At 65.0% G+C, this 13,292-nt stretch overlaps 2 protein-coding genes across 2 annotated transcripts; both read right to left on the bottom strand.

Annotated features, from left to right (window-relative positions):
* Nucleotides 1–1,088: 1,088 nt before the first annotated feature.
* On the bottom strand, nucleotides 1,089–4,058 carry SHD (Src homology 2 domain containing transforming protein D; the record flags this gene model as incomplete). The annotated part of the gene is made up of 6 exons (XM_082298047.1): nucleotides 1,089–1,275; nucleotides 1,681–1,800; nucleotides 2,334–2,472; nucleotides 2,857–3,069; nucleotides 3,148–3,232; nucleotides 3,846–4,058. 6 exons carry the CDS (start codon nucleotides 4,056–4,058, stop codon nucleotides 1,089–1,091), a joined length of 957 nt encoding a protein of 318 aa, XP_082154173.1.
* A 1,162-nt stretch (nucleotides 4,059–5,220) lies between these two features.
* YJU2 (YJU2 splicing factor homolog) lies at nucleotides 5,221–12,975 on the bottom strand. Its single transcript, XM_082297788.1, has 9 exons — nucleotides 12,858–12,975; nucleotides 12,333–12,505; nucleotides 11,742–11,842; nucleotides 10,857–11,001; nucleotides 10,275–10,409; nucleotides 9,918–10,099; nucleotides 9,379–9,499; nucleotides 6,802–6,967; nucleotides 5,221–5,856 (listed from the first exon to the last, which is right to left on the bottom strand). Exons 2-9 carry the CDS (start codon nucleotides 12,354–12,356, stop codon nucleotides 5,768–5,770), a joined length of 963 nt encoding a protein of 320 aa, XP_082153914.1. The 5' UTR covers nucleotides 12,357–12,505; nucleotides 12,858–12,975; the 3' UTR covers nucleotides 5,221–5,767.
* Nucleotides 12,976–13,292: the final 317 nt, after the last annotated feature.

Here is a 13,292-nt window from a genome sequence, read left to right as displayed (position 1 = left end):
TCCTCTTCTGCCTCTCCCAAATACCCCTCACCCTCCTCTCCTCACACCCTCCCCCACCCCAAAATTCCCCCGTGCCCAAGCCTCCCCTGCTCGTCCCCTCCCGCCGTCCCCTACCTCAGGCACCCCGCGTGTCCCCCGAGGGTCCTGGCGGACAGAGGTGACCCCCAACAGCCGCTGCACCCCCAGACACGCCCATCTACATGAACGTGATGTTCCGAGCGCGGGACCCCACGAAGCTGCCGCCGCCCCCCAAGCTGAAGCACAACCTGTACCAGCAGGAGCTGCGGCGGGCACAGGGGCCCCCCCGCCCCCCCGGCCCTGAGGGTGCCCCGTGGTGCCTCACACCCTCCCCCGGCTCTGCCCTTCCTCAGGAAACCCCCCAAAAAGGTGTTTGGCAGCATCCTGTCACCCGGCTCAGCGTCCTCTGTGCCCGCCCGCGTCATCCTGTGCCCCCCCCCGGCCACCGCGCGTGGGCAGCTCGTGGTCACTGTGCCGGGGGGGCCAGCGGCTCCTGGGACCCCCCATTTTGGGGAAGCCACTCTGTTGTCCCCTGGCTTCATTCCACGGTGGCACCCGGCGCAGGAGGGCTGTGCTGGGGGAGTGGGAAGCCAGGACCCCCCCGGGGGGCAGTGCCACCAGCCCCTCACCACGCGGGTGACCCCGGACAGTGCCGCCCTGTGTTGTGCCCATGGCCGGGGGGGGCTCATCTTGACTCCCCCCCCTCATCTTGGGGATCCGGACGGTGGCGAGAACCAGGGTGGCACAGCGGTGGCAACGCCACCACCTTGTCCCGCCTTCCCCAGGGGCACCCCAGAATTGAGCGCCGAGAGGCACCAGAAGCGCCCATTCATGTCCCCATTCCTGTCCCCATTTCAGTTCCCTATGTCTGTCCCCATGCCTGTCCAAACCCCAATCCCCAACCCCCCTGTCTCCATCCCCATCTCTGCCCAAAACCTCCTCCCCAATTTCCCCTCCTCCGCCATTACCCGTCCCCAAATCCCCGCGGAGGCACCAGAGCGTCACCACCCCGATGTGAGCCGGCGGCTTTAATGGGGCGCGGGGCGGGGGCGCGGCCGGGGGTCCCGGGCTCACAGGGGCTGCACGGCCACGGGGTAGAGCAGGGACAGGTGGCGGGCACCGCGCACGGGCAGCGCCCGGGCCGTGTAGTGCCCCACGGCCGCCGGCACGGACGGGAAGGCGGCCCCGGCCCGGCCCAGGGTGAAGTGCTGCTCCCGGGTCCGCGTCAGCTTCACGTGCACGAAACCCCCGCTGCTCCTGCGGGACGGACGGGAAATGAGGCACGGGAGCGGAGAGGGATGGGGATGGAGGCTGGGACAGGGAGGTGGACAAGGACGGGGATGGGGGACGCCACGTGGAGCAGGGGATGGGGATGGGAATAGGGATGAGAACTGGGATTGGGATTGGGGCACGGACGCAGACAGGAGTGGGGAGGAGGACGGGGATGGGGACCTCATCCAGAGCAGGCGCAGGGGATGGCACTACCCAGCCAAGGGATCCTGGGTCACCTCCAGCCTGTCCCCACGTGCCAGCACATCCCCACGGATGCTGGGGCACCCAAACACGACAGCACCCGGATACAACCCCACACTCGCAGCCTGGCCCCCGGATGGCCCCCATGGCAGGGTGACCCCGGGGCTGTGCCCGTGTCCCCACGCTCACCTGAGGGACAGGGAGTAGTCGTCGGGGCTGGTCTCGCAGTCCCGCACCAGGAAGCTGCCCTCGCGGCACAGCGCCAGCAGCGTCTCGGCGCCCGCCCGCCCGATGGGGCCGTGGTACCACCTGGGCAGGGCGGGGTCACTCGGGCACCCCCTGTGCCACGGGGGACCCTCCCGGGCACTCGGACCTGTCAGCAACAGGGGGCACCCCCTGTGGCTTGGGGACCCACCCACACCCCACAGGGAGCCGGTTGTGCCATGGGACACCTTCACACCATGGAGACACTCAGGGCATTGGGACCCAACGGAGTCAGAGGGGCAACCACACCATGGGGCACACATCCAATGGGGCACCCAACCACACTATGGAGCACCCAAATATTCTATGGGGCACCCAAGCACATCATGGGGACCCTCCCATGCCACGGACACTCCTCACCCCATGAGGACCCTCTATTCCATGGGCACCCTCCACTTCGTGGGCACCCCATCCGTGCCACGAGCACCCTCCACACTCTGGGGACCCAACCACGCCACAGGACACCCTTGACCCCACAAGGACCCCCCATGAGTGACCTCTTCCCCAGAGCTTTGCCCCCATGCCATGCTGTGTGAGCGGGATGCTGATACCACCCCGTGGGAGTCCCCCAGACTCACGCCTGCTTCTCCAGGGGCAGCGAGGTGTCCACGCGCCTGGGGCTGGGGGGACAGCCCGGCCTGGGGCCGCCGGGGGGCCGGGGGGACCGCGGCAGCTGCCGGGACAGGCTGGGGGAGCGCTCGGGGCTCTCAAACTGCACTGCGAGGACAAAGGGGGTGTCACCCCCCCTGCCTGCTGCTGGGGGCTCCTCTCAGTGCCACACCACAGAGGAGAGTCCCAGTGGTGGCTCTGCCCAGTGGTGTCCCATTACTGGGGCCAGGAGTGGTCTGGGGTGGTGCCCATAGGGACCAAGGGGTGTTGGGGTCCCAGGGGTGAGAGCCATGGGCACGGGGGGACACGGGGTGGGACGACCCCAGGGCACTGGGGGATGCTGAGGTCCATGATGGATACCCATGGAAGCTGTGGGATGCAGGGTTGGGGGACCCCGGGGTGGTCCCCACGGGCACTGGAGGATGCTGGCAGCCGGGAGTGGCACCCATGGGAGCTGTGGGACCCCGAGGCGGCACCCGGGGACGCTGTCACCTGCGAACGCCCGTGAGATGTGATCCTTCTTCCACTCCCAGGGCTGGTCGTACTCGTCGGCCGGGCGCTCGTCGTCGCGGGGGAGGCGGCTCTCGCGGGCCGGGGTCCCCCCCGGGCCGTCCCCGGCCGTGTCCCACTCCTCCGAGGGGGTGTCGTAGAGCTGGGGACCCCGGCGCGGCCGCACCCGCCGGCCCTCGCCCTGCCGTGGGCACCCTGGGGACGGGGGACGGGGCGGTGGGAGGCGCCCGGGACCCCCGCGGGGGTGCCGGGGGTGCCCGGGGTGTCACCCACCTGTGGCCTCCTCGTCGCAGCCGCCCTCGGGCGCCGGGTCCTGCTCCCCCTCGAAGGGCTCCGAGTACTCGCTCTCACCTGGGCCCTGCGGGGGGGGCTCCGGGTGGGACGGGACCCCCGCTGCCCCCCGGCATCTCCCCGGTCCCTGGGTGCCCTTCCGGGACCCTTCGGGCTCCCACATCCCCGACACGGGTGTCCTCAGCTCCGGCCCCACTCCCGCCCACTTGGTCCCTTTGTCCCCCAACCCCTCTCCCCTTCCCCCTCTCCCAGTGACTCCACCATCCCCAGCCGCCCCCCAGTTCCCTCTCCCATTGACCCCAGGTCGTCCCTGGGTGTCCCACTGCCCCCACGACCCCTTGGCTCTCCCCGGCTCCCCGTCCCCGGTCTCCCGGTCCTTATTCCCGGTCCCCACCCCCGTTCCCCATCGCCCCGCATCCCCTCCGGTCCCCAGACCCCCCCCCCCCCTTCCTCCGCCGCCCCGCTCACACCTCCGCAACCCCCCCGCTCCTCCCGGTGCCGCTCCCGGTGCCACCGGTGCCGCCCGCTTCCCTTCCCCAGCCCCCCCCCCGCGCTGCCCCACGGCACCCCCCGGTCCCTCCGCCGCCCTCCCCGCTCCTGGCGCTTGGCTCCGGCTCCTGCTCGGTGCCCCCGGTCCCCCCCCCCCCCCCCGGTGCCCTCCCGGTGCCCCCCGCCCGTACCTGCTGCAGGCGGCGGGGGCCGCCCCCCGGCCCCGCGCCCCCCACCCGCACGAGGCGGTGGCGCGGGGAGGCGGCGGGGCCGCGGAGGGCAGCGCCGGGGGCGGCGGCGGGGGGGCCCCCGGGGCTGCCGGGGCCGCTGTAGTCGGGCTGGGGCGGGCGCGGGGGGGAGCGCCGGGCCCCCCGGCCCAGGTACTCCCGGAGCCACTTGGCCATGGCGGGGAGCGGCACCGGGACCGCCGGGACCCAGCGGCTCCGGGACCCGCCGGGACCCCCCCGCCGCCGCCGCCGCCGCCGCCGCCGGAGCCGCTTTGTGTCGCCGCCGCGCGCGGCGCGGACCGGAGCCCCCGAAACCCCCCCGCGCCCGCCTCGCCGGGGGCACCGGCACGGGGGGGGCGAGACCACCGAGGGGACACCGGCACGGACAGCGAGGGTGACACGGCGAGACCCCGAGGGGAGCCCCGGGAGGGGACGGCTCATCCCCCCCCGAGTGGCGGGGGGCACCGGGACCCCCAAGTGACACCGGGGCGGCCCCTCCCGTGTGACAGGGGGACAAGAGGGGTCACCGGGACCCTGAGACCCCGGGGATGGGACCCCCCCACAGGCTCCTCGGGGCTGCCCCTGGGGGCTGGAGGGGTGCAGGGGTTTGGGGGAACAAGGAGCCCCCCCAGCTCTGCCACCCACCCCCGGGGAGCTCATTCTGGGGGGCACGGGGGGCTCTGTTCCTCCTGTGCCCGGGGTTTGGGGGGGGCTCAGACACCACACTGGGGGCAGGAGGTTGGGAGCCCCCCCAGCCCTGCCCCGAGTCCCCTCCTGGTATTGTCTGTCCCCAGAACAAAGGTCCCTCTCCGGGGTCCCTCTCCGGGGTCCCACCTGGTTCCAGGAGGTGGTGACAGCTGGGGGTGGGAGGACACATCTGAAGGACACGGCCAGAGACCCCCCCTCACGCCCCCCCAAGCCCCAGGCGAGTCCAGTGTCCAGCATTAATATTTGAAGAGGTTAATTAAGGCATGTGCACAGAATGCTAATTGGGGTGGGGGGGCTGCCCTTCTGCCCAGCTCTCCCTGATGCCCCACAGCCCCCCACAGCCCCCCCCACCAGCCCCTCTGTGAAGGGGTTAATTAGCCGGAGACTGCCCAGCAATTAGAGGTGGGTGCCTTGATGAGGGGGGAGTTCATGGCCATGGGTGAGGAGAGCCCTGGTTGGGGTGGGTGGGCACCTGGGGGGGGTCGCTGTCATCGGGGTGGGGGTCCCTGGGGCAGAACCCGGCAGTGCCCACGCACAAATCACTCTCTGGAAGAAGAGGAAGCAACTGGCTCTGCCAGATCCAATTTATTCCGGAGCTGTGGCTGCTGGAGCCCAGCAGGCTCGAACAGCGGGGAGGGGTTTGTCCCCGAGCTCCTGGGGACATCTGGGGGGGCTGGTGGTGGCAGGACAGCCCTGTCCCCGCACTGAGGGGCTGGATGAGCCCCCCCAGGTCTGAGACTCCCTGGGACACAAAGAGCTGCTGGTGAAGTGAAGGAGGGGGCTGAGTGCCCACCTTGCCCTGCATCCCGGCGGGAAGGATGGCTCCAAGGTCCCCTTCCTGCTGGGGGAGGGTCAGGGCACCCCAAACCCGACCTGGGGATGATCACTGGGGGGGTGAGGGCAGTGGCACCCCCAGAATGGACACAGCAGCGTCCTGTCCAGCCCCGGCACTTCCAAACCCATCCTGGGAGCAGGGCTGGGACACACCGGGCTGGGGGCTGGCACCGGGCACAGCCAGCCCTGGGCACGGCCACGGGACTCCTGCTGCGGGAAAACACCTTCCCTGTGCTGCTGGAGCAGGGCAGGACGTGGGACCAGCAGTGGCCTGGATCCCCCAGGCCTGGCTGAGCTTCCAGCTCCACGGGGGGCTCCAGGAGCAGCAGGGAGCCGCTGGCTCCTCAGTCGCTGGCGCTGTCCTCGCTGTCCGAGTAGGCTCCCAACAAACCCAGGGAGGACGTGGCTGCTGCTGCTGCTGCGGGAAGCGAGCCTGGAGGAGGAGGGAGAGAGAGCATCTGGTCAGGTCCAGCTCCCCAGGGCACATCCCAGCCAGGAATCACCAGCCTGGCTGGCTGCCCACAGCTGGAGAGACATCATCCCTGGATGGATCCTGAGCTCAGGGAGGATAAATCAGGGGAACAAGGAGCTCCTGCACCCCTGGGCTGGAGCCTCCCTCTTCCACCCTGCAGGAAGCACCAAGGCTGGCCCAAGGTCTGGGACCCCCCTTCTCCCTCCATGGCCCCCTGGGAGATTCCAGACACTGGAAAGGGAGAGAGGAGCCAGCTCTGGGCTCCCACCACACCAACTCCAGTGCAGAGACCCCCAATCCCTGGGACAGGAGCTGCTCCAGCATGATCTGGCTGGACAGACCCTGCTGGCAGCCAGGGGCAGGTGGCTGGGGAAGCACAGGGAAAAGGGGACAGCTCCAAGAGCTGCCCCTTCCCAGGGATCCCCCGAGGGCAGGGGGACTCACTAAGCCAAAGGCTGTGGATCAACCAGCCCAGAACAAATCAATGCCCCATCTCCTTCCCTAAATCCATGGATCCCCTGGCTTGCTGGGCAGCTCACTGAGGTGCTGGAAAGCTTTCCAGCTTGTTTTGTATTCCTTAAATCTTCCCAGCTCTGGCAGCTTGTCAGGACTTATCACCAGGCCCCAAACCAAAGCAATTCCCCTGCTGCTCCATCCCTATCTCGCTGTTGTGATGTTCCCAGGGCCATATCTGCTGTTTGGAAGCTCCTGGCCCTGCCAATCTGTCCCGAAGGCCATGGCTTAGAGCCAGGAGCCAGGCAGGAGCCTCAACCTTCACCAGGAAGCTCCTGGAAATGGGGACAACCCCCTTTTCTGACACCACCCCCACCCCAGGCTCTGAGCTCAGAACCAAATCCCACTTGGGAGCTGCCAGAGCCCTCCCCAGGGCCCAGCCCGAGCAGGTACCGGTGTCGGCCGTGGTGCCTCGGTTTTCCATCCCGTTATCCAGGGCAGGATCTGGCTTCTGCTTCCTGAGGGCCACCAGCCCGGCCAGCTGGGCCTTGGTGCTGAGCTTGCCCACGCTCCGCTCCCAGCTCTCCGTCCTCGGCTTCTTGCTCTGGGGCTGGGGGTCCTGCAGGGCACAGCTGGGGTCAGGGGGCTCCAGCTTGGAGGGGACGTGGGGGGGATTTGGGATAAAACCAGCAGAGACTCAAGGAGAGGGGTCCAAGGGGGAATTTGCCCCTGCAGTGATGGCACAGGCTGGACAAACAGGGATGGGGATCTGCAAAGCTGCCCCTGGAGATCCACGTCCCACTGCCTAAGACCCAAACCCAGCCTCGGGACGGCCTTGGGATGCTGAGGAGGCAGAGAAAAGAATCCCAGGATGGTTTGGCTTGGAAGGACCTTGAAGCCCATTCAGTCCCACCTTTCACTACCTCAGGTTGCTCCGAGCCCCATCCAACCTGGCCTTGGACACTTCCAGCCACAGCTTCTCTGGGCAACTCTTCCAGGGCCTTCCCACCTTCCTAGGGAAGAATTTCCCCTTGACATCCAATCCACCCCTCCCCAGGCTCAGTTCCAGACCATTCCCCTGTGTCCCATCCCTCCCTGCTTGGATAAAAGTCGCTCTCTCTGTTTTATCAGCTCCTTTCAAGGCCACCGAGCAGCCCGGGGGCTGCACCAGAGCCGCCAGCCCCGGGTGCCTGCAGGTGGTCCAGCCACGGCATCTGAGTGAATCAGAGTGGCCCAGGCACAGGGATTAGTGCCGGGCCAGGGGACACGGCCGGGATTAACCCCGGCAGCTTTGATCCAGTGTCATAGGTTAGCAAGCACAGTCCTGGAAGGGATGTCCTTGCTAAGGGGTGCTTACAGTTTCCTCTGGGAACTGACAGAGCCTATCAGCTGGCCAGTTTTAATATGGACAATTCTTTAAGCCACTTAAAGTTGTGAACACCTCTGTGATCCACATTTAAGAATAGGCAAACCCCCCCTCCAAGCTCTCTCTCGTTTCCGGCGCTGGGACAGGTGGCTGCAGGCCCTGTGTGGGGGCCAGCGGGCCCAGCCAGGCCCTGCTTGGGCCAGGCCGGGCCGGGCCACGGCCATCCTGGAGCCATGGACCTGTTCCAGCCGTGGAACCCCCCCCACTGCCTTGCCGTGGGCAGCCGGAGCGGCTCGGCTCTCCCCCCTCTCCACTGCGATAAGAAAAATTCAACATTCCAGCTGCAAAACTGCAAGGCCAAGGTGAGAATAACCCTTTTACTGCTGTGAAGAGCTGAAAACCTGAGGGAAGAGAGAGAGGAGATGCTTAAAGCTGAAATTCTGTTGTGAAGCTATGATATATCAGAGTATCCTGTTGTAATTTCATGAAGATCTGGGGGGTGGAGTGTTCAACTCGTAAGCAAAAGCACCTGCGCTGAGATAGGCAGATGCTGACACAGCTGTAATTTCATGAGAAGTTTGGACAGGGAGAGATGAACCAGATGAGGACTTTGGCTCCAAATGGGAAAGGAGAAAACCTCAGTCCCTAGAAATGCTCCCAGAGATAGTCCTAACGATGAAGATGAGGAAGACCCTTTGCTCCCAGGGAAGGAGAAGGGCCTCTGGTTTTGTTTCTGAACAGCTCAACCTTAAAATTGTACCCCAAAAAACTTCAAGAGTGGACCCTCGAAAGCAGTTGCGGGAAAAGCTGCAAGTCGGGGGAAAGGACTCACACGCAGGCAGAGAGACTCCTCTTCCTAAATGGACTGAACAATATTTGGAAGTGGGTGGCTGTCTTGTTGTGATAATGTTTTCATAGCACGAGCAAGAAGAGACTTCTCTTTCTAAATGGACTAAACAAGGTTATTATGGAAGTGGTAACAGACTGAACATCTTAAGGGTTGTCTTTTTACATTGTCAGTGGGAGAAGGGAGGAAGGTGGGGGGAGGAGGAGAGTTCTGAAGATGGTGTAATTTTTTTTTCTTCCCTCTTTTAGGTCTGTTAATAAACTTCTTTATATTCTTTCAAGTTTGGTGCCTGCTTTGCATTTCTCCTAATCCTTATCTCACAGCAGATAAACAGTAATGAGTATTTTGGACAAAACCACTACATCCAGCCCAGCGGACACGGGGCCCTGGGCCAGGGATCGACAGCGGCAGCAGGGCAGGGCTGTTTGTTGGGATAATCCCTCCCTCTGGGCCGGGCCCTGGGAGCTCTTTTGTTCTGCCTGAACCCAAAGCACGGCCCAGGGAGAGGCCGGCCCAGAGCACTGAAATCCCGCCTGGAGCAGCAGCAGGGCCCAGCACAGCTTGTTCTTCCCGAGCTGGAAGGGAAGGGACGGGAGGACGGGGCAGCTCCATCCCTGCCTTTGTCACCAGGCACAGCCTGAAATCCCCAAGTGATCCCTGGCTCCTCTCAGCCCAGTGCACCCGGACGCGGCCTTTGGGAGCTGCTCAGGCGTGACAGAGCCTGGTGCCGCTCAGAGCAAGGACACAACGGGCACACACAGCTCCAGGACAGAGGATTCAGGCTGGGGAAAGGCTGGGGAGGCTGTGCCTCACTCACCTCCTGCAGGATGTCCGTGGGTTTTGTCTGCGCCGTGGGATTCGGGCGGGATTTTGCCGGCTCCTCGTCCGAGTCGGAATCCACCAGGAGCCGGCGGTTCTGGGCCTGTTCCAGCATGGCCCTGTAGGGACAGAGGAGGGTTGGAGCTGGATCCACCCCACTGCCATGCCCTGCTTGCTCCAGGGGAGCTGGGGCCAGCAGCAGTGCCTCGGGATCCACCTTCCCAGGGGTTTGAAGGGATCAGGTTCAAGCCTGAGGGGTGAAAGCACCAGGATCTGCAGCTTCACCCCAGAGCAGAAATTGTGTCCATGTGAGGGCACTTCCCAGGGGGATGGGACCCCCCCAGCAGCCCAGATCCCACAGAATCCCTGCCTGGTTTGGGAAGGACCTTCCACTCCACCTCCCTGAACACTCTGCCACCACAAACTGGGGTTTTCCCCATCCCACCCCGCAGCTCCTGGGAACTCAGCCCCCCTCTCTGCAGCACAGCCCAGGCCCAGCCGGGCTCATCCCACTCCCAGCCCTTGCAGCCCCCTCACTTCATCTCCTGCTCATCCTCCTCCTGCTCCTTGCGCCTCTGCTCCTCCTCCAGCTCCTTGTACTGCTTCAGCATGGCCTCGAAATCCACATTGGCCTGGCGCTGGTTGAGCTCCTTCAGCTCCTGCAGGTTCTCCAGGACCTCCATCTCCAGCTTGGAGTCCTTGGTTCGGTTCTCCAGGACCTGGGTGGGATGAGTTGGGATATTTGAGGCAGCAGAGCCTCCAACACCTCCCCACGCTGGATGAAGCATGAAAGGATCCTCCTTATCCTCATTTTTGGGTAGGACAGGAAAGCCTGAATGGCTGGGCTGGGGAAGGTCAGGAAGAGCGGGAGAGGTTTTCCTCCAGTCCTTGTACCTTCATGGGATTGTTGAGCTCTTCCTCTTCCCTCTCCTTCTGCATCCTCTTCTCCTCCTCCTCCAAGAGCTTCTCCGCCTGGAAGTTGCGTGTGGCGCCGTGCTCCATGGTGTAATCCGTGTTCTCGGGGTCTGTCTGAGGGGGAACAACAGCAAAACCATTGCAGGTGGGAATCCTGCTCCAGCCAGCCCACAGCCACCTCCAGAGCCACACATTCTCTGATTCCAGGAACGAAACTGCCACGGGAAGGGATGATCCAGCAAAAACCCACCCTCAGACTCAGCCTGAGCTGGGACAGGCGTGCCAGGGAATCATGGAATACCCTGAGCTGGAAGGGACCATCAGCTCCTGGCTCTGAATGGGACAATCCCACCCTGTCCCATTGTCCAAAGGCTCCTGGAGCTCTGGCAGCCTCGGGGCTGTGCCCATTCCCTGAGGAGCCTGGGCAGTGCCCGGCACCCTCTGGGGAAGAACCTTTCCCTGAGATCCATCCCAAACCCCTGAAACAGCTCTGGCTGCTCCCTGGGATCCATCCCAACCTCCCCAGGCAGGGAAAGCCTGGAATTCCCGGGCCAGGCTCACCTTGAAGGTGATCTCAGCCAGGCACCGCGTGCACTTGATGTAGAAGCGGAAGATGGGCAGCCCCAGGTACACCTCATTCTGCACCGTCTCCTTGCGGGCGTTGAACTTCTTGCCCTTGTAGATGTACTCCCCACACGTCTTGCACCTGGGAAAGGGGAGGGAAACGCCCAGGGCACGTCAAAGAGCAGGGAATGAACATCAGGAAGGGGCCGAGTGACTTCCAGCCTGGGTCAGATTGTTTTCGCCTTTGGAAATTTAGTGGCAAACAACCCCAAAATCAGGGAATCGTGGATTGGTTTGGGTTGGGAGGGACCTGAAGGATCATCCAGTGCCATCCCCTGCCCCACCTCCCACTGTGCCAGGCTGCTCCAAGCCCCGTCCAGCCTGGCCTTGGGCACTTCGAGGGATCCAGGGGCAGCCCCAGCTGCTCTGGGCACCCTGTGCCAGGGCCTGCCCACCCTCCCAGGGAACAATTCCTGCCCAATATCCCATCCAGCCCTGCCCTCTGGCACTGGGAAGCCATTCCCTGAGTCCTGTCCCTCCATCCCCTGTCACTGGTCCCTCCCCATCCTTCCTGTTGACTCCTTCAGGTCCTGGAAGGAAACCACCCCCAGCCCCAGCATCTCCTCCCTGTCCCACACCCCTTCCCCTGCCCGTTGGCACCTGGAGCCACCAGTGGCAGCATCGGGAGCCCAGAACCATCCTAAGGGAACTCCTCCCTCCTCCAGCTGCCTCCAGGTGTTCCAGCCCATGCTGGACAGGGCTTGGAGCAGCCTGGGACAGTGGGAGGTGTCCCTGCCCATGGCACTGGATGGGCTTTAAGGCCCTTCCAGCCCAACCCAACCCATCCCATGAGCGATCCTGTGGTTCCACAGCTGCTCTCACCTCATGTTGAAGGGGGCCATGAGCCTCACCACGTACTGCCGGTCCTTCGGGAGCTTGAGCTTCGGGATCTTCGCCGGATCGAAGTCCGGGGGGTAATATTTCTATGGAGAGAGAGTGGATATGGGAATGCCAGAGCACCGGGAACCTTCTCTGTCCCCACAGCTCCCTGACAGGAGGCTGCAGCCAGGGGGGCTCGGGCTGTGCTCCCACGGAACAGCGACAGGATGAGAGGAAACGGCCTCAGGGGAGGTTTAAATTGGATAGTGGGAAAATTCCTTCATGGAAAGGGTTGTTAAACGCGGGAATGAGCTGCCCAGGGAGGTTTGGAGTGCCCATCCCCGGAGGTGTCCAAGGAAGGCCTGGAGCTGGCACTCAGTGCTCTGGGCTGGGGACAAGGTGGGGATCAGGCACAGCTTGGACTCGATCTCGGAGGTCTTTTCCAACCTCAACGGCCCCGGGATTGTGAGTGACTCCCGAACCAACCGGGACCCCCTCCCAGCGCCCTCGGGGCTCGGGGAACCCTCTCCTGGTTCAGCCCGGCTTGGGGAGCCCCGGCACGCTCCCCTTGGCGTAGATTCCCTCCTAACTCACGTTCAACACTTTCCGTTCCGACATCGCTGCGGCTGCTCCTGATCCCCGGTGCTGCCGGTGCCGCCTCCGCGCCGCTCACCGCTTCCGGGTGTAGCCCCGCCTCCCTCACCGCTCATTGGTGCAGCGAGCCGCGGCCTCCCTGTCCCTCGTCTGTTATTGGTTGATCCAGCTGCCTGTCAACGAGATGCGCCCACGGTTGTTGTACAACCCAGACAAGAGTCCGCCGGAGAGCCGCGGCCTCGCAAGAGGTTCCGCGCATTCTCGGGTCCCGGGGGCGGCTGTCCCCCGTCTCCGGCTGGGGCAGGGGAACTCCCGGGGCTGCGACCCGGGGCTGGGGAAACTCGGCTCTCTCACAGCAACACAGGGCCTGGGCCCCGGCCTCCCCTGATCTCCCATGACGCATATTCACCATGTGGATAACGGTTCCCGAACAGTCTGTTATGTACTTAAAACATCACTTTCGCCCTTAAAACCGAGGACTCCGAATCATTTCGAGTTTGCAGCTGATGGGTTTTTTTTGCTCACCCCACTGCGCATGAGCCGGCATCGCAGCCATGCTGTACGGCGCGTTGCCATTGCCGCCATTCCGTACAGCGCGCCTGCCGTGCGCACAGCCGCTGTTCCCTGTGGGCAGCCAGGGGCGGTGCCGCCAGCCCCGCCCGCACCGCGCGGCTCCGGGCGTGCGGAGGCCGGGATCCCCACACGCCAGCCCCGCCTGGCTCCGGGCGTGCGGAGGCCGGGATCCCCACACGCCAGCCCCGCCTGGCTCCGGGCGTGCGGAGGCCGGGATCCCCACACGCCAGCCCCGCCTGGCTCCGGGCGTGCGGAGGCCGGGATCCCCACACGCCAGCCCCGCCTGGCTCCGGGCGTGCGGAGGCCGGGATCCCCACACGCCAGCCCCGCCCGCCGCTCCCTCACGGCGCCGCCCAGCGCGCACGCGCAGTCCCGCCGTTCCCGCCT

Source organism: Coloeus monedula (genome assembly GCF_965178545.1).
Source record: "Coloeus monedula genome assembly, chromosome: 27".
Lineage (NCBI taxonomy): Eukaryota > Metazoa > Chordata > Aves > Passeriformes > Corvidae > Coloeus > Coloeus monedula.
Note: the sequence above shows the minus strand (reverse complement) of the source record. Positions and strands in the feature narration are given on the sequence as shown.

Bases quoted from the DNA above. Each gene is read 5' to 3' on its own strand.
- YJU2 (XM_082297788.1), bottom strand. From the start codon at position 12,356: ATGTCGGAACGGAAAGTGTTGAAC. The intron at 11,843-12,332 runs GTGAGTTAGGAG...CTCTCTCCATAG, and splicing joins CGGAACGGAAAGTGTTGAAC to AAATATTACCCCCCGGACTT. The intron at 10,100-10,274 runs GTACAAGGACTG...CATCCCACCCAG, and splicing joins AGCTCAACAATCCCATGAAG to GTCCTGGAGAACCGAACCAA.